At 43.8% G+C, this 25,106-nt stretch overlaps 1 protein-coding gene across 7 annotated transcripts in view; it reads left to right on the top strand.

Moving 5' to 3' along the window:
* Positions 1-22,650, top strand: part of LOC119864503 (calcium voltage-gated channel auxiliary subunit beta 4) — a 221,211-nt gene extending 198,561 nt beyond the window's left edge. For all 7 annotated transcript variants that reach the window (XM_038565202.1, XM_038565203.1, XM_038565201.1 and 4 more), the window contains 4 exons: positions 792-943; positions 2,677-2,772; positions 13,673-13,858; positions 15,938-22,650. In XM_038565202.1, the coding sequence (XP_038421130.1) occupies positions 792-943; positions 2,677-2,772; positions 13,673-13,858; positions 15,938-16,198 (695 nt within the window). In that variant the 3' untranslated portion in view covers positions 16,199-22,650. The remainder of the gene's footprint in view (positions 1-791; positions 944-2,676; positions 2,773-13,672; positions 13,859-15,937) is intronic.
* The last annotated feature ends 2,456 nt before the right edge of the window (positions 22,651-25,106 follow it).

Here is a 25,106-nt window from a genome sequence, read left to right as displayed (position 1 = left end):
GCCAAATTATGTGGGGTTTTTTTTCATAATCTGCTTTGTTTTAAAAATAACTGGATTGCTTCAGACATGGAAAATAACTAGATTTTTTTTTTTTTTTTTATTTGACCAGTTTCACACAGAGATTTGGGTCAGTTGGCTGTTACAGCCAGTTGAATAGATTTTCATTCTCAAGGCATTTCAGCACTTATAATATACTTGGCCTTAATTTTGTTTTTGTTTTGTTTTTTTAATGCCTTAGACCACGTGTACTAACTCTAATACTTCAATTAAGACATAGCAAAATGTTAGTTATAAGAGTAGACCCAGACATTTAACCTTGGATACAAAAATGTACATGTCAGTCAAAACATAAATTGTGGGATTTTAAAAACATTAACAAAATATTAATATATAAATTGTTGATTGAAATATTTCAGTATAATTTGCTTTCCATGTGATGTTGCTCTGCACATGTTATTTCAGGCCTTTACTAAATATGGTTTCAGCTTTTATAGCTAAAGTAAAAGTTCTTTAGCACAAAGCAGCAACCATAAACAACATAGCTATACAAATAGGTAAATTTCAGGGCAAGTGTAAGAAGTGAGTTAGGAGAGCCGTCTCTTTTTTTCACCAATGTTTTGGTTTAATGCAAAACTCAACACATCTCTCCCTCTCTTTAGAAAAGGCCTTAATAGAAGAATGAAATTCAAAATGTTCTGTTTTGCGATATAGACAGCTAAAAGGGATACTATGTTTTCAAATATAAGAATTAATAAAAATAACCATGTCCTGTTCATTATTTCTCCTTTCAGCGGAAGTACAAAGTGAAATTGAAAGAATCTTTGAGTTGGCAAGATCTTTACAACTGGTTGTTCTTGATGCAGACACCATCAATCACCCAGCACAACTTATCAAGACTTCTTTAGCGCCGATTATTGTTCATGTAAAAGTCTCATCTCCAAAGGTAATTAGATCATTTCTGCCTTAAGGATTAGAAGCTCATTTCTTTTGAAATATTCTTTGCTCTGTGCTTTTTTGTTTGTTTGTTTGTTTGTTTTGTTAGTAGGTAATGAGAATATCTTACTGAGACCCTTTCTCATGGGCAGTTTTTAATTCCCACAGTCTGAAATTCTGAGATAGCAAATAAAGAATAGCCATTGTTTTGAAGAAGGTCATTCTCTTGTGTGGTTCCCCCCTCTGAGCAGTTATACACGAATATAATAGAAACAAAAAATTAAGAAAGGTGAGGAAAAGTAAGGTACGGCTTTTCAGAGACTTTTGGTTCTATCTTAGTAAATTTCTTGGGTGATGTTGGTGCCTGTAGCACCTATATTCTGACCTCGGTTGAGAGAGTACGTAGTTCAGGAAAGGTATATACATTTGCCATATATAAAGTCAAACATCATTGTATAAAATCTCTTATAGAAAAGTTAAAGATACCTATATTCATGTGCTCAGGTTGGGTTCTCCAGGGAGTAGGGTATTCTGTGATTAGACATAATGGAATGTCTTCAATGTATCTTTATGCCACAAAGGTAGATAAAAATAAAAGCGAGACAGCCTCAAATTGGTCTCTTTTGATTTGGGTGTTCTTTCATTTTTAAGAAGTGATGATATTCTAAAAAGTTAATATGAAACAGATATCCTAGGGAGGTACTACCTTAATAATTAGTTTATTTTTAATGCCTCCAAGAGTGCAATTTAGCACTAAAATGCCAATTCAGCTTCCAGCCAGAGCTGTAGTCACCTCTCACAGATGGAGAATGTCTAAAGAAGCTGTTTCCTTCCCCAGCCCCTCAGCCTTCCATCCCTGCAGGCACTGGTTCTGCACAGGATGGACCTGAGAATCTTGGGCAAATCAGGATCTTTTGGGAACCGATAGAATGGATTGAAATGGCCTTGACTACCTGGAGGTCTCTTTGGCCCAGAACTGAAGGGGATTCGAGGACCCTTCGTTGCAGCAGAATAGATTTCAACCTCTTTTGTCTGCTGCCCCCGCCACACGGGGTCATTAAGTGTAGGAACGAAAAAAAAAATTAAGTGTAGGAACGGGGGCTCCTGTGGACATGTGTGCAGAGGCATTTTAGAGCCCCACTGACTAGTACTGTCTGGGAGCGAGAGCCCTGTTTCAGCTAAAGAAAATGGAAAGGAGAAGGGAGCATATGGCAAATGCAGTTATAGCAGGACCCAAATGACACAGCCAGTCACTGGGTTATGTTAGCAATAGGCCAGTGCAAATGTCTTGCCTAGATTCCTATCATGAAATCATCTTATTGATGTAAACTGGAACACCTCCATAATGACCAGTGACCAAAAGGACCAGATACATAAATGACTAATATTTATCTGATATTGTGTTAGTGAACTAAAATATTCCTTAGCTGAATTTGGACATGAATGACCTGGTACAGATGAGTTCCTCCACTTTTGCAGAGCTCTCTTTGAAATCTCTGGGTAAAATCTAGGGCGGGAGCTTGAGATCCCATCAGGACCTCACCCCGAGCGAGAATAGAATGAACGTATATCAAAGCCACTGTGAGAGCCAGTGTAGGGGGTGATGTCATTACAGAGTTTGCATATATGATTTTCCATATTGTATTTCCTCTCTATTAATACTCAGTGCTAATCAGGCTATAAAAAAGGTCTTGGTTTATTCATTTTTCTTTTAACTCATTGATTCATATCTTCTTCTACCAGGTTTTACAGCGGTTAATTAAATCCAGAGGAAAGTCCCAAAGTAAACACTTAAATGTTCAACTAGTGGCAGCTGATAAACTTGCACAATGTCCCCCAGTAAGTACCATTATTTTTTGTCTTAGTCATTCTTGCCAAGACAGGAGAAGGTGGCATGGTTTTTGTTTTTCGTTTTCATATAACCATTGTCATTTTTGTTCTAGAGTGATGTTGAATGATATGTTGTCATAAACATAAAGGGTTTTTTCAGACAGACTGCTGCTGGCATGTTGGCTACACACAGGCATCCAGAACTGGATGGTGTCTGCTGTGTACTAAGAAAGGAACCTAGTGTCCAGTGTCCCGTGTCCTTTCCTGCTCCTGGATTACTTCGCAAACACTCAGCAGACTACTTAATCCAGTCATGTGGACATTTTTATGAAAAGAGAAAAACAAATAAACCATACTGATTTGACTTTCCTTTATTTTTTTTCTGCCGGAATGTTCCAGTAGGCAGAAAAGATATGACCTTGGAGGTTGAGAATTTATGGGAACTAGAAGACCCTGTGGTCGGAGCAGATGAAGAGGTCAGGGTTAAGATGAAAAATCATCTCACAGCAACTTTGGCCCTAGTTCCATTGCCAGAAAATGGCTGCTGAGTTGAAAGCCAAGAAAATGGCAGGGATTCCGGGGGGTGGGGGTAGATCACTGCTCCCCCCTGGGTCACCCGTGGCTGATGATGGGTGACTACCGCTCGGTTGATTTACCACTACTGTGCCTGTGTCTCTCTAAATGAGTTCTCTGCCTTTCCTACTGATCTGATTTACTAGATTTTTAAATATATACTTGTTTAAGGATCATTTATGCTCTGGGGAAGCATAAAATCTAATTCAGATGTTGCGAGAGACGATGCAACACAGCTGTTAAAAGTATGGACTCGGGAGCCAGATTGCCTGTGTTCAGATCCACCCTGGTTTTGTGATCTTGTACAAGTACCTGCCTCACCGGGTTGCTGTAGAGATTCACTAAGTGAATATGTGGTGAAGCTCTTAGGACGGGGCCTGGCGCATAATAAGCACCATCTAGGTGTTTGTATTACAGTTATCAGAGGTGCTTTGCATTGTGCTGATCGGGCTCTGTAAGGATCTGTTCCTGTCTGGTTCACCGCAATATCTCAGTCCTTTATTACGGTAGGCCTGCAGTAAATATTTATTGAATAAGTGAATGAATGAAAGGCAATAGGAGTATGATGCCTCCTTTTATTGGATGCTTATTAGATAGGCCAGACGTTGTGCTAGATGCTGTGCATAGATGCTCTCTATCCGCCACTGCTACCTAGTAAGGTAGGCAGTATTAGCCCCATTTGGTAGCTGAGGCAACTGAAGGAAAAGAAGTTAAATGATTTTCCTAAGGTCACACAGCAAAGTAGGATTAGATTAGGTCTATCTGGCTCCAAAGCCAGTTTCCTGTCCTCACTGTCCCACCCACCTGTGCACAGAGCTGGTTACCTGCCCGCTGATACCGTGGGTAGGTTGGAGTCCGGAGTGCTATGTTAAGAAGTCGGACTTCACACTGCCTGCGAATGAAGTCCACTCACAGAATGGAATGTGTACTTAAAGCCCTGTGTATAAATAGAAGAATGTATTACCCCGCCCCTGACTCTATAATCCTTACAAGCTAAAGGGAGTTGACCTTTACCAAGTCCTACCAAAAGCTAGGACTGTGCTGTTGATTCCAATGAATAGGACAGCCTTACAAAGACAGCTGTGGGGATCCCTGGGTGGCGCAGCGGTTTAGCGCCTGCCTTTGGCCCAGGGCGCGATCCTCGAGACCCAGGATCGAATCCCACATCAGGCTCCCGGTGCATGGAGCCTGCTTCTCCCTCTGCCTATGTCTCTGCCTCTCTCTCTCTCTCTCTCTCTCTCTCTGTGTGACTATCATAAAAAAAAAAAAAAAAAAAAAAAGAATAAGTAAGAAAAAGACAGCTGTGTCAGGTCAGTTTGGGTCTTCCGGGGAGCAGACTCCTAAATGGAATTACTGGAGAAAATGCCCATGGAAGACTGAAAGAGAAAGAGGACAATAAATAAATAAATAAATAAATAAATAAATAAAAAAAATAAAAAATAAAAAAATAAAAGAGAAAGAGGACAGAACAGGCCAGGAGAACCTTCCAACAAGACCAGACATAAATCTGATCTCATGAAAGGAAAGGAGGAAAGAAGGAGAAACGGATGGGAGGAGCTCAGACTGAGACATAGCCTTCTGGCACGTTGGTCCCACGTGGGGCAGAAATGTTCAGGCTCTAATTCCCATGCTGTGCTTAGGCACTGGCTAGGAGCAGCCTGTGGAGAGCATGGCGTTGGCTTGAATGTTGTGGTCGTTCTGGAAGGTGCCACAGTCTCCCAACTCCCACCCCACGCCCAAGGCTGTCTGCTGACCACACTCATCACGGCAGGTTTTCCAGGGTATCAGAGCATAGGCCTCTATGACCACCCTAGTTGATGACATCATCTGTACTTTCTGGAAGGGAAAGCTAAGTCCCCGACTGGGAAACTCGTTGAAGGTAACAGTTAGTAAATGGGCCCCAAGATTCAACCCTAGATCTGTCTGACTCCAACAAACCTCTGTTCACTGCGCCACTCCACCTCCACCCAGCTATGAGGGGCGGCTGTGTCTCTGGCCCCCAACGTCGCTGTGCAAGAGGCATCTCCAGTATAGAACAAAGGCCTCCAGTGGTAAGAGGCAGTGGGTGGGGAAATCGAGGGAGTTTAGAGGGGAGAATTCCAGTGCAGGCAACCATTGGCTAAGTCCCTGTGGTCCTTAAGGGTGGGTGTCCTGCTGCTTCAGACCTCATGTGGAGCGGAGACCCTTGGTAAGGAAGGAGACCTGGAAGTCCCTACTCTCTGGGATTGGCAAGAGAGGCCCGGGAGAGGACATGTCTCCCTCTTTTCCAGTCCTGTTGCTATTAATGGAACTTCCTGTTTGCTTTTGTTGAATCTAAAAGCATCCCTCACCCCCTTCTTTTGTTTCCTGAGTCAGTTAGCAAAATCTCTTCAACCGAATTAGGCTTTTTGGGAAACAAAACCCAGGAAGGGAAACGGGAGAGCTGGCAATTTGCTGCCACAGCACCCATCACTGCCACCCTCCCACCCTCCAGACGAGAAAACCCAGACCCTGCCACCTGCTAGAGTGGAAGAAAAGAAAAGGGTAAAGATACAAGAGGAAAAATACAGATTAATACCTCAAAATTCATTGGGCATGTCTGTCTTCGCAGATGTAGAGGGATCTACACTGTGCACGTGGCCTGGTCCTGGGAGGTCCCTGAGGTGGCTGCAAGATCTGAGGAAGTTTTAGGAGCAGATCTGGGGGGACTGGAAAGTAGTTAAGCCTGTTTAATTTTATTGGACAGAGTAGAGTGAGCAGAGGCATTGACCAGGAGGAGGCATTTCAGGAGTCTACTCGAATGCAAATGCCGGAAAGAACGGGCTGGCTTTCTCAGCAGCGGGCTGGCTTTCTCAGCAGCGAGCTCCTGAGCTCCTGGGGTCTCACTGCACTCATTTGGAGGCGGGACGGGTGGAGTGGACTCTAAGAACAGATGTGAGTTGTAAGAGGAATCTCCCTTGGTGAAGGCTGAAGGCTAAGGTGCCTACGACCCTTCTCAACCGTGAGACTGATTCTATCTAGATTTGGGAAGTGATCAGGGGACAGATGTTGGCGAAACCATGAAGGCTGTGGAGCCCAAGGAAGAGGAGGGGATGAAAAGAAGCAGAAAATATATCAGGTTGAGTGACATCCTCGTTGTTTCAGAACGTCATTGAGCTCAGATACTTGTGTGGAATGATCCGTGGGCGTGCCTGAGGACGCGGCATCCGGGTCACCGTAGGGTTGAGTCAGACAGACTCAAAATACTCAGTCGTCTCAATTCTGTGTGGCTCACCTACGGGAACTAAACTACGTTCAACAAACACTCTCTAAGCGTCGGGCCTGCTACCTTGCTGGGTGCTGGGGATTCAAAGGCATGTTCCTGCCTTCGCGGCCTGCGTAGTCTAAGCAGAGTCTAACATCGAGAACAAACTGATGGTTGCCAGAGGGGCAGCAGGAGGGGGTGGATGAGATCGGTGAAGGGGGTTAAGAGGTAGAGACTTACAGTCATAAATAAATAATTCACGGGGACAAAAAGTACCGCCTGGGGACTGTAGTCAATAATTTGTAATAACTTGGGAATCCCTGGGTGGCTCCGTGGTTGAGTTCCTGCCTTCAACCCAGGGTGTGATCCTGGAGTCCCGGGATCGAATCCCACGTCGGGCTCCCTGCATGGAGCCTGCTTCTCCCTCTGCCTGTGCCTCTGCCACCCTCTCTCTGTCTTTCATGAATAAATAAATAAAATCTTAAAAAAAATTCAAAAAAAATAATTTGTAATAACTTTCTATGGTGACAGGTGGTAACTACGTGTGCGGCGGGCGCTCTGCAATGCGTAGATCTTGCACCTGAGACTGATACAATATTATGTGCCAATTGTGCTTCAGTGTTTCGAAAAGAGACTACAGTTGGCTAAGTCGACTGTTAGCAAACAATTTGGTAGATCATAGATAGTCTTACGGGTCTCACTTTATGAATCAAAAGATAGATTCAAAGATCGGTTTCGATTAGGATTTCTCCGAATCCTCAGCATTACTGACATTCTCAGTTGCATAACCCTTCGTGATGGGAGCCTGTCCTGTGGACCTCGCAGGATGTTTAGCTGCATCCCTGGCCAGTAACAGCTTCCAAATTGGGACAACCAAAAATGTCTCCGGACATTGACAGATGTCCCTGGGGGGGGGAGGGGGGGAACCACTCCTGGTTGAGAACCACTAGTTTAGGTTAATACAGACAAATGTTGTGGTGAATGATGTTTTCAGACGTCTTAGTAAGCGATTTCTTGAAAGATAACATTTTAGGTGAATTAAACTTGCTCATTTAATTTGCTCTTTTTGTAAGAGTGGGTTTATTAACATTTATTCCTAATAATCGTTAGAGAAACACTTGTGTCCTATTAAAATGGACGTATTTTAGCTGCTGAGAGGGTCGACAGTCGAGTAGTTGTGTGTATAATACGACACATCACCTCTGCAATAGCTGGAGCCGAGAAAATACACGTGCATCCCGACATGCAGAGAACACTGAGGGTGCCTTAGGAGTTCTCCGAACGTCAGGGATCCCAAATAGCCTCATGCGTGCGCTGGGAAGACAGCCTCGCTCTATCATCACAGCTCAGCTGCAAATTCTTGTTTTACGTGACGGATCAGCGAACCTGGCGTATTATACAAGCAGCCGGGATAAGTAAGCTTACTTTGTATTTGACGTTTTCTGAGCCCTGTTTCCGTTATTAGACATATTCACTGGATGTTGTTGGACTAGCATCTGTAATGCTGGAGGGAATTTTACACTCTGCGTTGGCACAGGTAAAAAAAAAAAAAAAACCTTTGGATCATAAAAACTGGTGGTCATCTAAAAATGTGTCTGCATTTGGCCCTGGTTGTTTTAAGACCATGATTATAACTGTCATTGAAAGACTGGTGCCCACTGTGTCACTTTAGTTGCTTTGGGAGGACGCGCACCGCGCTCAATGGGCCACCGCAGCTGCGGCCGGAGAGTCGGCAGGTGGCAGCGGCTGCGCTTCGCCAGGAAGGTAAAGGCCGCGGCGCTCAGGACGCCAGGTCTCAGGCGGCCCCGGAAAAGCCAGCCCGTCGGTGGCAGCAGGGTGGACCCGGCCCGGGGGTTGCGGGCAGACGGGCGGCAGGTGCACAGCAGCGCTGCCTCGCGGCCGCGTCCTCCACAAGCCGTCACCGTGGGCCGTGGGCCGTGGGCCGTGGGCCGTGGGCCACGGGCAGGTGCGGGGGAAGAGCGCGACAGCCGAGCACTCGAGACCGTGCCCTGCAGGCACAGCTGGGCTGCGAGGCTGCGCGGCGGCCGGGGGGGGGGGGGGGGCATGGCTCCCTCTGGGGAACCCCTGAGTCAGTCCCACCTCCTCGTTGTTCGCATGAGGGGCCTGAGGCCCAGAGAGGGCGCCGGCTTTTCCAGAGTGAGGTCGTGGGGGGCAGCCCCCGGGTGTGGCCGCCCTGCGGAGAGGCCGGGGCTCCACGGCCAGAGCCCAGGGCAGGGGGAGTGCCTCGGGGTCGGCCGCACAGTGACCCCGGGGGAGGGCAGGCCCCCCACGGCCCGGCGGTCCTCCCCAGACACTGGCTCCAGGCTAGGCGTGCTGGGCGCTCGTCGGCAGGTGCAGGGGGCTCCAGGCCAGGTGGGGTGGGGCCAGCCCCCTGGTCCCCCGAACCCGGATGTCAGGCTTCTCAGGTGGCAGCTCCTGGGGCCGTGGACCCCCCCCGAAGCTGGGGCACTGGCCCAGACAACGTGTGGCCTCGCCTCTGCAGCAGTCCGCCGGCCAGGGGTCCGCCGTGCCCAGACTCAAGGCGGGGCCGCAGACCCTCGTCCCCGGGGGAGGGGGGGCGTCAGGGAATCCGTGGCCAGCTTTAACCTGCCATGGACACCTCTTCTGCTTTTGAGATTTCATTTATTTATTCCTGAGACACAGAGAGAGAGAGAGAGAGGGAGGCAGAGACCCAGGCAGAGGGAGCAGCAGAGCGGCACAGGTTCCGACTATCTTTCCCATTCAGCTTATTGAGGTTCAAACTGCGCCTAAGATGAGCTTGCCGTGGCCCCGCAACACTGGGACGCTCTCTTTTTCCCTACAAGCCCCCCTAAATCTTTCAAAATTCTTTTAATTTAGTGTCCAGTTTCCCATCACTAGGTGACCAGTGAGTTAAGTGCTCAGGACTTCAAAAGCCTTAATAATCACAAGAATGCGTTTTGCAATGTGAAAGAGGCAGCATTTGGCTACTTGATGGTCCCGTTACACAAAGGCCACGCGGCCCTTTGGTTTGGCCGAGTAGCGTCTGCCATTGTTCTTTTTAACGGCGGCAGATTTAGGATCTCTGTGTTCTAGTCGCAAAGAAATAAAAGTGTACTCATCCCTATTATCCCTTCTTTCCTCTTATAAATAGGAGACATGCCCGGCCTGAGGTTTTATCCACGCACAATGAATACACGCGAAGCGACGCTCCTCCCGTGGGAGACTATACGTGTTTAATCTCATGCCTTGCTAGTGTTCAATAATGTACCAACTTTTAAAAAAAAGAGTAAGAATTAAATTGCAAAATTAATTTCTAAGTTTTACAAACTTTTTATTAAGAAATGTTCAATAGCAACATCCCAGATAAAACACGCCGCCGATTATGGGTGAGGTTTAATGAGGCCCAGCCCTCTGCGCTGGAACAGATGGGTTTTATAGACGTAAGGAAGGACCTGGCCACTCGGTCTCAGCATCTCCCCTCCCAAAAGAATGTAAAAGACATGAATGGAACCTGCTCCAGTTCTCAATGTAGGAACTGAAAAGTGGTCTATCTTCTCTTCTTTTTTTAAATTTTATTTATTTATTTATGAGAGACACAGAGAGAGACAGACAGACACAGGCAGAGGGAGAAGCAGGCTCCACGCAGGGAGCCCGAAGTGGGACTCGATCCCGGGACCCCGGGGTCACGCCCTGGGCCCAAGGCAGACGCTCAGCCGCTGAGCCCCCTGTGGTCTATCTTCTGTAAAAATTAGGGTGACCAGCTGTTGCATGGCTCCCTGCACTTTCCAGAGTCAGTCACGGATCATCCCAAACGCCCCAATACTGAGTGCCGGGCAGATCAGGATAGCGGGTTGGCCGGGTTCCCTGGGAAAGTGCGCGGCTCTGTAAGTGGGCAGCCAGACGGACTGTTAAGTCCTGAAGATTTTCCTACAAGACACTGCAGATCGTCTTCCTTCCCATCAGATTCCTCGCCGGCCTGTGCCTCCCCCCGTCCCTGGCGTCTGGTGCTCTGAGCCGCGGCGTGAGCCCGAGGCCTGGGTTTCTCTCCTCCTGTTATAAGGTGTTAGGATTTTATTCGTCCCCACGAGCTTCACCCAAAAAGGGACATACGGTGCCTGGTTTTGCGAGGATTGGTTTCACCTCTGCTCGGGAGGCACTGCCTTCCGCAGCCACGACATCTCCGTCCACTTCCGCTAAAGAAAATGTCCCATGGCACGATGTCAGAGGCGTTGGCCGGGGCAGAGCTTGCTGGCAGCCTCGGTCGCCCGGTGTCTGGCAGGCACCACGGCCCCGGGGGCGAGGAGCGTGTCCCCTCTTCCCTGTGACCGTCCCTCCACCCGTAGCCAGGCCACAGGCCTCAAGTCCCACACGGTAAGGAGCTAATTAGCCTTGAACCTTTACGGTCTTGAAAACCCGGCAAAGCTGGTTCGCATAGTGCACGGGGCTGCTTCCCTTTGAATGTCACGTATAATTTTTTCAAAAAAAAAAAAATCTTTGCCCTTATACTCACATTCCAACGCTCTGGCCTAATCAGCTGTGTTATTTCCTACGCCGTTGAAAAGAAAAATTGTCGCAGGCACACGGGCTGTGAAAATCTTCTTAGTCGAAAATAAGCCGCATGTGTCGGTTTTCATCCAGAAGCTGAAATTTGCTTTCCTCTGTGCTTCTGAGAGCGGAAAAGCAGCTTCAAGTCATCTCCCGTCACGTAGCTGTCCTTTTCGCAGGTGCAAAAGCATCGTTTCCTAGAAATGATCGAGGCTTGAGCAAACCGCCCTGAGCTGATAGATACAAACCCTATCCATCGGCAAAGAGGGCACTTTATTAAAGTCCCTTCTAATCAGGTGTGTGTTTGAGCGTGTGCAGCGCGACCGTGCAGCACGTGGAACGGCCAACGGGACAAAAACCTTCAGAGAAAAATACTCGTTAGTGGGGGCAGGGGCCCTGCTCTTTCCCCCTCTGGGCGTAGGGGTCCTGACTGCAGTCCTGACCCTCAGTCCAGGTGTCCCCGGAGGCTCCTTGACTTGGGCCCTTATGGAAGGCCGCCGACGGGATTCTGGGGCTACGCGTCGTCGAGAACGTGGGGCGGCCCCGTGCGCTCCTGCCGGGTTAGTGCTGCGAGACATTGCCATCGGGGACACCAGGCAGGTCTCAGGGCCGACCCTTGTGACTGCTGATTAGCGGGGGGCTGGGGGCTCGGGGTTGCAAGAGGCAGGAGTCCCCGTGCGTTGCCCGTAAGGATGCGCACTGACAGGCGCCGTAGGGCCGGCCGTCGTCCCGCTGCCTCACAGGGCCTCGTGGGTCTCTCACTGCCGTGGGTTCTTCTCTCTGCTTTATTCTCTTCCCTCTACGGATAGAACTCTTTGACTTGCTCGAAATTTCCCCTCCCTCCTACGTTTGACTTTCACCTACATCTCTGGGCATCCTTCTAAATTCAGAACTTGGAGGCTGCAGCTCGGAACGTTCCCGGGCTCAGTCTCCTTATTGTTCTGAGTTAAATCCCAGCATGACTCGGAGGGTTAAGGGTTTGAATACTAGTCTCTGCCACTAGGAGGGAGTTCCTTGAGCGTGGGGACGATGTCCGGATCCGTTGTCACTATGCTGACAATGCCTAGCGCAAAGCACGTACTGAGTGGGTATTTTATCAATACAGAAGTCATGCCAGGAAACGTCTAACATCTCCTAATAAGAGGAAAAGTGGTTTTCTGAGTGGGGGAGGGACAGAGGGGGAGAGAGTCTGACGCAGGCTCCAGGCCCGGCTCCGTCTCAGGACTCAGATCACGACCGCAGCTCGGATCGAGAGGCAGAGGCCACCGGCTGAGCCTCCAGGCACCGGGAAGCTCCCTGCACGGGCCGGCTCGGCGGACTCTTCTCAAATACCCGACGCTCTGGCTCGTGGCTAAACTTCCCGCCGCCGAACATCCGTCACCGGCTTTCCAGCTGCCTCACCGACTCTCGTCAGGGTGGTCGGCAGAGACCAACGGGCCAACATTCAGACGGCGAACGTCGGGGCAGAGGCGGTTTCCGTGGTGGCCTCTGCTCCAGGGAGGCCTCACGCTGATGAGCGCGGGCAGCTGGCCCAGCACCCGTCGCGGTCGCCCAGCGGGACCCGGCGCTCCCCGCCGCCAGGGACCCTGTCTGACTCAGCGGTGGAAGGTTCTTATTTCTGCAAACTGAGCTCGTGGGAGCCGCGGGTGGTGGGGAGAGGAGGCGGCGGTGAGGGCCACTGCGCTGGGGTGGCCTTCCTGTGTGGGAGCGCCGCGGGCCTCTGACTCTTCTGGGAACCTCTGTCTTGGGCGAGTCCTGTCCGCGTCCCCAGCCCCACGGCAGTGACGCACCAGTGCCACTGTGCTCCTTTGGGGTGGAAAAATGCCTCCTGAGTACAGGCCAGATGCGGGCCAGGGTCCTTACGGACCGGAACCTGGACGCCCGGTACTTCCTGTGCGACCCCCCTTCCTACCCACAGTTAAACACTCCTTGTTCTCGTTCTTTGTTTTTTTTTTTTTTTAACTGTTTCCTACTGTGATCTTTTGGTCGCAGGAATCACCGTCGTGTGATTTTCTAGCATTGATCCTAAGCCGTCCTTCCGTATGATTTTATCGTGAGACAGATAAGATTTTCACGAACATTCTGAAAATTACCTTAGGACACGGTATTCCCGTCAACGTCGTTACTTTGGAAGATGAAATGTTTATTCCAGTGATACGGTCCAGTGATACAGTGGTCCATGATACGACCGTTCGTATCCCGAACTCCTCTTTCAACGCCATCCGCTTGCTTCTCTTGTATTCTGAACTCGGTATAATTGAGCTCCGTAGAAATACACGGGTAAATATGAACGTGTTTTTGCTGTATTCCACGTGGAACACCTTCACACTCACCTCATATGTTTCTTCTAAATAAAGAAAGATCTCAAGATTTAATGACGTTTTCCCGTCAGTGTCCGAATGTGCCCTTGGTTGACTGTGCAGCACCTCCCTTGAGTTTCCTTTTAGCAACCGCCAGGACAGCTCCTCAAGTGTGATATTTGCTACTAGATGTTAGAAATGCTATTATCTGCATTAAGTGGAATTTCAGGTCTCATTGACTAAACCCTGAAGTATAGGTAAAATGGATTTTTCATGTCATCTGCAGGAAATGTTTGACGTTATACTGGATGAAAATCAGCTGGAGGATGCGTGTGAACATCTGGGGGAGTACCTGGAAGCATACTGGCGTGCTACCCACACAACCAGTAGCACCCCCATGACCCCTCTGCTTGGAAGGAATTTGGGCTCAACTGCACTCTCACCATATCCCACAGCGATTTCTGGGTTACAGGTATTGTCACTTCCCACTCCTGTTGTTCCCGCCTTACGTTGAAGAGCTTCACTGGGGTGAAGACTGGGATCGTCCTTAATTTGAAGAGGGAAACACGAGTGGGAATCCTATAAAAAAAATCCAAACTCTTGCCTCACCGAGGCAAAGTTACCCACGGCGGCCCTTTCCATAGAACTTTGCTATCTGTTAACATATAATGACTTTTCCTCGGACAAAGTCATCCCTCCTGTGTCTAAACTCCAACAGGACACTTGCTACCTACTCAGTGTGACCGTCCATTACTTCTCCAGGTCACTTCTTAAATTTCTTTACGTAAGATATTTTGGGGCAGACGGTCCTTTCTGACGGCCCTTAACTACTCCTGCCCCGCAGGCTGCCCGGCCTGTCCCCCAGCGTGGTCAGTACAGAACGTGCCCTCGAGGAGAGGCTCTCTATCTGGAAACAGTGACAGATCCCTTAGTTTTCTCGGGGGTAGTGGGCTCCCATCTTGGTCAGTGGCTATGGCAGGACCACGTAGGGAAGTTGGGCACCAGCTTCCAGAGCCTACTGGAATGTCCCCCAACCCACCGCTGGCTGAGGAACATGGAGGCAGCTGAGCCCTCTTGTATCATGACTACTTTTATACTAATGGGTTATATAATGATAATCATGATTGGAGATCGTGTAGCGTTAACTCCGAGAGAAAGGGCACTCCCTGAGATGCTATTATGACCATATTACTTTGCTACAGAATTTCATCTTTGTAAGCAAAATAATTACCCTATAAACGAGTAACTTTTGAGGCTGGAAATGAACATGGGAGATGCGCTGCTGTAATACGGACTCTGCGCGCGCCGGGACTGCTTCTGGCCTGGTTTCACTCACTGCCTGTGTGCTAGTCCCAGTGTAGCATCTCCGCTGCCTAGTTTGGATTGGCTCTGAATTGTACATGGTGGGATGAGAAATGGACGATGCGTGAAGCAGTCTGCTTCTATAATGCAGGTAGAAGCGAAATGCACTTTGTTTATGAATACAACAGTCCAGACTCATCACCTCGAAGACATCTACCTGGAGTGGCTTCCCAGTTTCACTTGAGTTAATGTGATGCCCTTTATCCTGGAGCCTATTTCTCTTAGTGACGATGGGTATTTAATTGTTAGACTCCCGGCTGAGGTTAAAGGCACAGGATGTGGCTGCTGAATGATTTTCCTGCTGCGTGAAAGTACGTGTCCCTTAGAGGAAATGTGGTTGGGTCCTTGGTGTCATCAGGACCCTGTTTCTTAACTGAGGTGACCTAACTAAGTAGAGAGACACAGCAATGATACGTGTGTTCCCATGATTTGAAGAAAAATGTTGAATAACAGTTTCTGAGCCATCAAACAAGTGTTTGACAATATTCATTTCAATGAATGGTATTAAAGGAATCTAGTTTCTATCTGAAGGTAATTTTTGCCGGACATTTCAGTCGAGAAGTAAGAATTGTCAGTATCAGTTAGCCAGCTGGCTCCACAATTATTCTAGACTCCTTTGGAAAGAATATTTTTGAGAGCTTAGCATTTATGTATAATGAAGAAACAAACACATCATTTCATGGGGAGCACGGATTATAATTGCACGAAAATATTTTTTACAAGTATAAGGACCATTCAGCTACATAAAGGTGAAGTGTGTGACTTTGGGAGGAGAAAGATTTTATCAGCCCAAGAGAGAAATAAAATAGCAGATGCTATTCTGAACCTTAACTTATTTCCCAATAGTAAAATGATCCTAGTTTTTGCAGTTGAAGTGGAGTTATTAGGTCTTCCTAGATATGTTAAGTTCCGTTCAGCAGTGAACTTTCAATCCTCTATTTTTAATAGGAAGCATAATCGTGTAGCATGATGTAATTAAGTTCATAAATTATCAGCATTTCAGTATCTTTGCATGTTGTGCCCTAGATGAACCAGATCTTCTGAGTAGGACGTTTGTGCATCAAAATTGCTTTATTAAGTCAGATAGTTGGCATTTTATGGTACAGACCCTACTGTTGCACATACATTTGCATATTCTAGGTGAATTAAGTTGACACGATCTAATCAATGGACGATCTGATATTTTTAGAGTCAGCGTATGAGGCACAGCAACCACTCCACGGAGAACTCTCCAATTGAAAGACGAAGTCTAATGACCTCTGATGAAAACTATCACAATGAGAGGGCTCGGAAGAGTAGGAACCGCTTGTCTTCCAGTTCCCAGCATAGCCGAGATCATTACCCTCTCGTGGAAGAAGATTACCCTGACTCATACCAGGACACTTACAAACCCCATAGGAACCGAGGATCGCCTGGGGGATATAGCCATGACTCCCGACATAGGCTTTGAGTCTGCAGAAGCAAACAAAAAATTCATCTGTTGACAATTTGCCATAGCACTGCTAGGATAAACCAATCATCTTAACTTGGCAAGTACAGCACGGTATTTACTGTGCTTGTGGGCTGTTGTCATTTGATGCTAAGCAAGGGGCAAAAAACAACAACAAAAAAGTACGTTATGCCCTTAAGTCTAGATGGTTATTAGATGCCCAGTCATATAGATATTTTTAAGCTCAGCATTTACATAACAGTACCTTTTGTTTTCTTCATTAGATTTAGACACATCGATTTGTAATTTAGGGTACTTATCAAGGCACATATAAAATAATTTCCCATGCTGGAAATTCCAAATGACCAGTTCCAGTTGGAACCAATTTATAAACCAATTCCTGTTGGAATTTGGGTGAATCGACTAGAAAGTCTACTTGAGCATGTTGCAGTCAATTTAAAAATCTGAAAAAAAAAAAAAAAAAAAACCAAAAAAAAAAAAAAAAAACAAGACCCACAAAAACAACCAAAAACCTAATTAATAAAAAAATCAAAATACCGAAAGAAGCCAAAACCAGATATGGTATTTATTTGCTGGAAGCTAAATTTACACTTAAAGTTGAAATGTATAAACATTTTAACATATGTTAATGTAGACATAATGGCTTTTCAAACTCACCAAATGTATTGATAGTGCCAAAAAAAAAAAAAAACCCACCTCAAATTAATTCAGAAATTATACACTATCCTCAGATTTTAATATTTTTGTTTCTCTACTGGCACAACTGTTGTATTCAAAGTGTTTTGCTTTTTGTTTAGTCACTACTGTTAGCTTGTTTGAAGTTGGCAAAAAAAAAACCTCAAACTTTCTTTAGCAGTGAGAGAGAACACTATAGAGAAGCCCAATCATAGGTGGTCACGGGAAGTGGAAAAGGGGTGTTTCCCCTTTCCTGGCTCTGAGCACAACCACATACATCCAGGAACCTGAAGTCAGTGAGGATGGGCACAGATCCTCCTGAGCACGAAGCTAAACATCTCCAGATGGGAATTCATCTCTCCAGCTTCCCACAAACATGGGCCGGTATTTCCTGCCAGCACAATTGCATATCTTTCCATTGCTCCATTCAGTCTCTGTCTTCGAATATGTGAATGTTCTAGCCCTTCCCCAAATTCTTTATAGTCATGCTAACGACCTGTTTTACATGGAATCATTCAATTTTGATATCGAAAGCTGTGTTTATACAAAATGATCAAATGAAAAAAAAATGTGAAAACAAATGATGAATTTAAAAGCTTGCAATAAAAAGTAAACTCATAAATTCAGAGTATATTTGAATCGTAATTAAAATTGCAGCATTTTTATTGTCTAGAATTATAAAGAATTTGGAGATTGAGCTGCCTTATTTCTAATGAACAGTCCTGTTCACCTGTTAAGTCTTGACAGTTTTTCCAGTGGCTATAATTATGAAATTGGTGACCTTCGTCTTCTATTATCAAGGAAGCCTTAGATTCACTATGATCCAAGGGATTACTGAAATTGACCCTTTTATACAATACGCAAATATCTTTCAGAAAAGACTCTTGTTTCTAAAAGTCCACAACGCATGCGTTTTTCTAAAGCCCCAGTAGGACCAGGCGTAAAAATACCTTTCTACTGGCACGTGTCAGGAGGCCTATATTTTGAAGACAATAATAGTTGATTTCTATTACCCTATTTTCCTCCCAAGCCTCTCAATCTCTAGGCTTTCAGAGCATGCACCAGTTAAATGATTTTCCTGACCCATGAAACCAAGTTCCACATTCTCGATTGTGATACACACCTTGAACCGCGTCATGACGTCCCACATTCCCTCCCCTCCTGTTCACCATGCATAGTCCATCGTGACCCTCTTCAGCTGTAACTGTCTAAGTTATCTCACGTATTTGACACAATCGGAAATACGGGCTCAGTCAGTTGTAAAGGTTAACATGTGATATTGGCCTGTGAGGTTCTTTTGTCATCTAGTGAAGCTTACAGAACTTTCAGTTAAGACATTTGAAACAGCTGCATCCATTAGACACTTCAATAAACATATAACCTGCCATTACTGAATACTTGGTTAGAGCACAGAAGAGCATTTTCCAGCAAACGAAATATATTTATTACATGTACAGCACATATTTGCATGAGAAAGAAAACATTAGCCAAAACATTTTTCTATATGCTTTACTGGTTTCTTGTTTGTGCGCATTAAAGTATTTAATTGCAAAGAGTGCACCAAGGTGATAAATTTAGACTAGACAGCTGTTCAGCTTTTTCTGTAGTAGCATTAGCAATCTGGTCATTTAACTACTTTAAGATACTTACATTTTATGGCAGGTAGCTGCAACAGCATTTACATATATTTCCTAGTCAGCAAGATTACCATATTCTTTCCATTTTTAAAGACCACTTGTTTTTAAAATCCTCTCAAAGCCTTGTTTCTAAGTCTTCCATGTCATGCTGATAAAGAGAGAGGTCCATTCAATATCTGTGCACAAAACCAATCTGTCGTTTGCCATCAAGTGTCCGTACCTGTTCTGCTTTGCATTCTTATTCAAAAGCTAACAATCGTGGAAAGGGTAAAATATATATTTTCTTGATGGATATATTTAAAATTTTACGTTGACTTGGCATATTCTTTTCCATTCCTTTTGTAAAAAGTTTATCTTCTCCAAGTAAATAAGAGATATACATTTTCCTTTTTTTAGTGTTAGAGTTTACTGTGTAAATGATGCTAAAATACAGATATATACGAAATGAAAGTTTTATTTTTGCCAAGCATATCAAGCAACTTTGAAAAATACATATTCCACAGACACTTTGTTTTTAACTGATTTCTTTTCAAAATAGCAAATGATAAGCAGAAGAAACAAGTCTTACAATGTGTTGAGGCTGTTTTACCTTGTAGAAGTCACATATTCCGTAACTTCAGTGTATGTAATATCAGAATATGTAAGCTACATATTCTATGATTTCAGTCTGCGAACATGTAACACTGTAGACTCATGTGACAATGTGAAAATGTAGTTCTGGGGGAAAAAACAATGAATGCAGTTTGTCAGTCCTGATGCTAATTCTCAAGGCTATAATGTGACTCCAGTATTATAATCAATGATGTTATCTTGTTTACTCCAATATTTAAAGCAACACTTGGAAATGTTTATAAATGACTGATGATTCTCTCTTATCTTTATACAGTTCTATTGGAAAGCATATTGAAATTAACAATTTGGACTGATAGCCTTTCCTAATAAGAGAGTCTTAATTACGTGACAATATGTCATTGCACTTAGTCCTTAATGAAGTGAATTTTTTAAATATAAAACAAATTCTAAGAAAATTATTTGTTCCCTTTGAATAATTTGTTAATTACTTTAATTATTATTGTTGTTGCTGTTTGCAAAATGTATTTTTGGAATGTTAACCTCTTTTCATACCTGCATACTTGAACTTGTCTTTTTGTGTGGGGGCCTTAAAATTCATAACAGGAAGCTAGGGCAGTGAAAGGGAGGGAGAGAAGGAAATTACGCCGAGAGATGGCTTGCAAATCTAAGCCCTGAATGAACATATCATAAAATGTTGTTGAGACCCAGGATGTCAGTCAAGAATGTTCCTAGGCAACCTTAATTTGCATGCTAGCGTAATATTTTAGTTATACAATTTTATTTTGGTATTTGCTAAAAAATAAAAATTAGTGATGCCACTGTAGAAATTGCCCTATATATTAATATTTATACTACCTCTTCTCTAGAGAAGACAACTGTCTTTTAAGAGAAAAACACTTTTCAAGAAGTAGTGATCAGATTTATTATGCTTGTTGCTAACCTAGCTGCAAAGCTAAGTGCATAAATCCTTAAAATATACTTTCCCTTTACATTTTAAACTGTTTCCAGAATACTCGTCACCCCTCATTTCTTCCATGTTGGTGAAGTTTTCTTTGAATTGGTTCACAGTTTATCAGGACACAAGGTTAATTTAAGAAATCAGTCATCATAGGGGACAAAACACGCTGCAAGGGAATTGCCCCTGTATGCAGTTTGTTTTAATATCTAGCTCTAAGCCTAAAAGAGTGGATCCAGAAACTTGATATTTAAGTGCAGCTGGTTTGAAAATTCAAATTTTTGTTTATCCTTAATGTTTCCTGTGGCCAGTTAGCCATTTCCTAGATAAGGTATGCATTATCTTGGACTCCCATGTCATTGGAGTAAACTTCATACAGATGTTTTAAATAAATGGGAATGTACCCCTTACTTCTTTTATATTTCTGCCTTTGTGTTTCATGACAATGTTGCATGTTGTTTTCTTTTTAATTATATAAAATTCATCTTTGAATGACTATATGAATGACACTATAGCAAATTCTGTAATAAAATTTGTTTTATTAGTTCCTCATATCTTTAAATATTGTTAATACTCTGTTACTAAGTTACTTCCTCCAACTGTGTCTATAGGGCAGAGAACAGGCCACCTCTTCTACATGATAATTATGATCAAACCAGTCAATACGATAGTTGTCAGCAGACAGCAAGGATAACATTTTTGTTGTTGACTTAAACAGTCAAATTAGTCAAAATAGTAAAACTGGGTTATATGGACAGAGAGCTACAGCATTCAAAAATTACTTTTCAAAGTTTTCTTCTTTTCTTAAAATGAACTTTCTCAAGTGAAATACATCCTCTTCTAGCAACCATCTTTATCTTTTTGTGGATGGTTTAATCCCAAATACTTCCTGTAATTGAGGGACAGTATGAGGTGACTAGAAAATATCTCATCAGATCATGTCGAGCAGAGGCTGTAACTCCCACTTACCACGAGAAACTTCTAAATAAGGGTGAACAGCAAGAGTGTTGGAGAGTCATAGTTACATAGGAAACTTTCCTTTGTTTCTTTTGATGTATGTAAAATACTTGAGGAAAGATGGTAGAAAATGTTCCTAACATCCTCTTTGAAGATTATAAGGAGTTAAAACCAGAGCTATGTGAGAACCCAGAGTGGCTGGCCTCTAGCTTTTCAATACTTTGTAAGTATTCTTGGTTACGTTTTGAACACCCAATTTTCTTGACAAGTGGCTGTCTGTGTTTATGTAGGGGCCACCCTGGCCCTACTTGCATGCCATTTCCACACTTTTAACTGAAGTCAGTGTGAATTCTGTATGCATAAGGATGTATCAAAGATGCAGGACCATTAATGCTATATTGTTGCATACTATTTTTCATATGCCTTACAATATTTTCTGGGAAGTTATTAAAATGGGAGCATTTTATTGCCAGAATAAATCTATGTTGTTACTAGTTATCTGCATTAGCAGTAGAAAAATAAATAATGTAGCAAAACGTATATTGTATAGTACAAAATTATAAAAGATATATATTTTGCCAATAATATGGAAATAGATCGAGGAGAGAGAGGAGAAGCACATTTGTTATAGCACAAACTTATAACGAAATCCACTGTTAAATTCGGCAGTCATATTTTTAAGAGTATATAGATTTAACTCTAAGTTTTATCAGATTTATTTCATCTACCATCTTTTTAACTTGCTGCTTGATACTTTTCCAGCAATTTACTTCATAGCCTTGCAATCTGTGGATGTAATTTATTTTACTTTATTCCCTTGCATAAAAATTATTAAATGTTATTTTGTGATGAGACTCATACTATATTTACTGTTCTTATTTCTGCTCCTTCAGTAACAACTACAAAAAGTAATGGCAAGTGAGCTCATTGGGCTCCTCTAAATTTTGGACATGTCTGAAATGCATTGTATTTTTCACAGCCTAAAGTCAGGATGATAAATAAAGGTGTCCCAATAACAACAAAAAAAGTAAAGTATTTAGGGATTCTTCGATTTGTTTTGTACTGAATACTATTTTGAAACATAAGTTTAACGCCATTAGCTGTTTTTTTTTTTTTTTTTTGAAGGGGTGGCGGGAGGGGAAAACATGAATTTATTAACACTAAAAATAGTGTTAGTTATTTTTAACACTAAAAATAGTAAAAAGGCAAGTTGATGTAAAAAGATTTTACCTATTACTCTGAGGGCTGTTGGAATCCCAAGCTATTGCTATATCTCCAGGTACAAGTGGGAAAAAAAGTATTGCCTTTGTCAAATAGTTTTTTCCTTTTTTTGAATTTTAGTTACTTATTTTAATAATTTACCCCCTTTTATTTTTCTTATATAGGTAAATGTGTAGCATTCTACAAGGCATGCTGGGTAAAATATACTATGCAAATGTGTACAGTGCTGCATGTTTTGTTCTCCCTCTGCTTTAGTGGCTTTAAAGAAAAAAAATGTGTTGTTATTTTTGTGAACAAAAACATTTAACAAAGAAAATGCAGAGTGCATGCATAGAGTATCCTAATTTCTATGGATTTGTTTTATGGAATTTAAATGTGTACAAACCAACTGCATTAATTTTTTCTTTTGTATAATAAATGAGAAAACACTGAAACCAGCGTTATACCTCTCCTTTATATTACTCTAAAAATAGATATTTATATTTACATCATTCTAGAGGTATGTTCCTATACCTCTTGCAGGGAAAAAAAGGTCTAAACACTCTCACAACATGGGTTTAGTTAAATGATGATTTTCTGAATACTCTGCTAGGTGCTATGAGTTATTACAAAAGAGTATTATATTAGGAAAGGGGCGTAAATTAAATACAGACATGCAAAATAGAATATATTAAAATACATATGCAAAATAGGATCGAATACAATATAGAAAAATAAACTAGATGAGCTAGAAACCCCTGCGTGATACGTGTGGCAGTTACCGGCCGTTTCCATCCATATCCTGTGCCCATTAGTGTTCCACGGAGGGCGTTAGGCCTTGACGTTTCGCGTGCTCAGTGTCAGCTCACCATACTATGACTTGATGGACAGGGGACTTTTCTTTCATCGCGGCGCACAAGAAGTCCAAAAGAAACGTGTCCTGTGTTGGCTGTTATCATTGCGCTAACATCACATGATGACTTCCAAGCAGCCAAGCAATTTCACAAACATTATTTAATTCATCTGATCGTCCTGGGAAATGGGCAGGGCATAGATTATCAGCCCTGACTACAAGTGAGGAAACCAGAGATCATTGTAACTTCTCTCTGCAAAGTATTTTCATCGAAAAATACGTGTATCAAATACTTTTAAGCCGGTAGTCATGGAAGCGTACAAAACAACTCCTGGAATACAGGAAATGTTGGCTGTGCCGTGAATGCACTTTAGACCCTGGAGAAATGCTCTGCGGGGCTGGCCGAGCCAGGGAGGCCTTTCAACCAACAGCCTGAAACTCCCAGAAGGAAGAACTGCGGCTCACTGCAAGGACGCCCTCAGCCTGCCCACGTGCTGAAGCCCCCTCCCTGGCCATCAACACGTCTCTACTAAGAGGACGGGTTGTGCAGGAGCGTTGTTGTCCTGTCATACAACACGCAGATCGGCACGTGGTTGGACTGCAGAGCACAGCTCTTGCCGTGTTTAAGGCCCGTTTGTGGCAGTGACCAGCTATGAGCTTGGGGCAATCGCCTCACTTGCCAGCACTCCCATCTGTTTTTGTAGAGCAACTCTCCTTGTGGTTACGGGTCGCATTCCCTTGTTTCTTTGTCCAGTAATTTTTTTATTGGATTCAAGATATTGGAAATTTTCCGTTGGGGATGACTCGGTCTTGTAGTCCTCTAGAGAACGCTGCACTTGTTTTGACAGGCAATTGTACAGGAGTTTGATCCTCTCACGATTTGTTTTTAAGCTCCTTTAGGACTGGCCTAGAGTAGGACCTTTTTCTTAGACTCATACAGCTCCTCTTCCAAGGTCTCTGGGATGTCTACCGAGAGTCCCCGGTACGTAGGGGGTGCTCTTCACTCTGATCGAAGGAAGGGAACTCAAATGATTGCTGGCCCTTAGTAAGCTCCAGGAATTACATTTTGTACAGCTCCCTGGTACTTGTTTTTTCCTTAGAAATTGTTATTGGCCCAGCCTCGTGGGGTTTCTGCACAGGTACAGGTTGATAGGCAGCCAAAGACTCAATGGCCCGACGCAAGCAGGTTTCTGGAGCTTTCCTCTGTATAGCTCCCTCCTTTCAGCCACTCCGCTTCACAGCTACCTTGATCTCTTGGACCACTGATCTACACCTTCAATTCAAGGAGACGTCTAGACTCAATCTGAGTTCCCATCCCCGCTGTCACTGGCTAGGAATTGCCTCCAGGCAGAAAATCCAGGTAATGGTCAGACTTAACCGCATTTGGGTCTCTTATCAGGGATCACAATCCTATGCTGTGTGTTGCCCAATATCTGAAAACAGTTGTTTTCTATATTTTGTCCATCACATCACTATTATCATGGATAAATTAGTCTTTAAAAATTTCTATAAGTCTATTTTCACAAATAGCTTCATACCACTCCATAAACATTTGCAATCACTTCTATAGGAGTTCCAAATTTGTATTTCACCCATGGGTCCCTATGCTTGGACAATATTGTATTAGGCAAATCCTTTTATTCTTTGTCCTTTTTTGAAGAGACACTTAGAAAATAATCTGGGAAACCAAGCCTTAACTCCACAAGTTAATATGGACGTGACAACCACTTAATAAGTGGACAGTTTGAGAGATATGTGGACAGTTTGCAAAATGTCCCAGAGCTGCTAAAAGCACCACGTGCAAGAATGGAAATATTAAAGAGTTGATGTAAATTAGTTATGCAAACAATACTGTTGTTTTTCTAAAGCAGCCATCGAGAGTACTTTATTATGTAAATATAAGCATAACATAAAATATATTAATATAGTAATTTTCTTTCTCTTCATATGTCTCCTCTAACTTTGCCTTTTCAACCATAAGCCCCCCCCCCCAAAAAAAATTAAAGGACTTTTTTCTTGCAGTCGTTCAAAAAGAGACATGTTTTAGTCATCAGTGCT

This window comes from Canis lupus, chromosome 19 (genome assembly GCF_011100685.1).
Source record: "Canis lupus familiaris isolate Mischka breed German Shepherd chromosome 19, alternate assembly UU_Cfam_GSD_1.0, whole genome shotgun sequence".
Taxonomy (NCBI): Eukaryota; Metazoa; Chordata; class Mammalia; order Carnivora; family Canidae; genus Canis; species Canis lupus.
The sequence above is the reverse complement of the archived record's forward strand: the minus strand, read 5'-3'. Positions and strand labels throughout refer to the sequence as shown.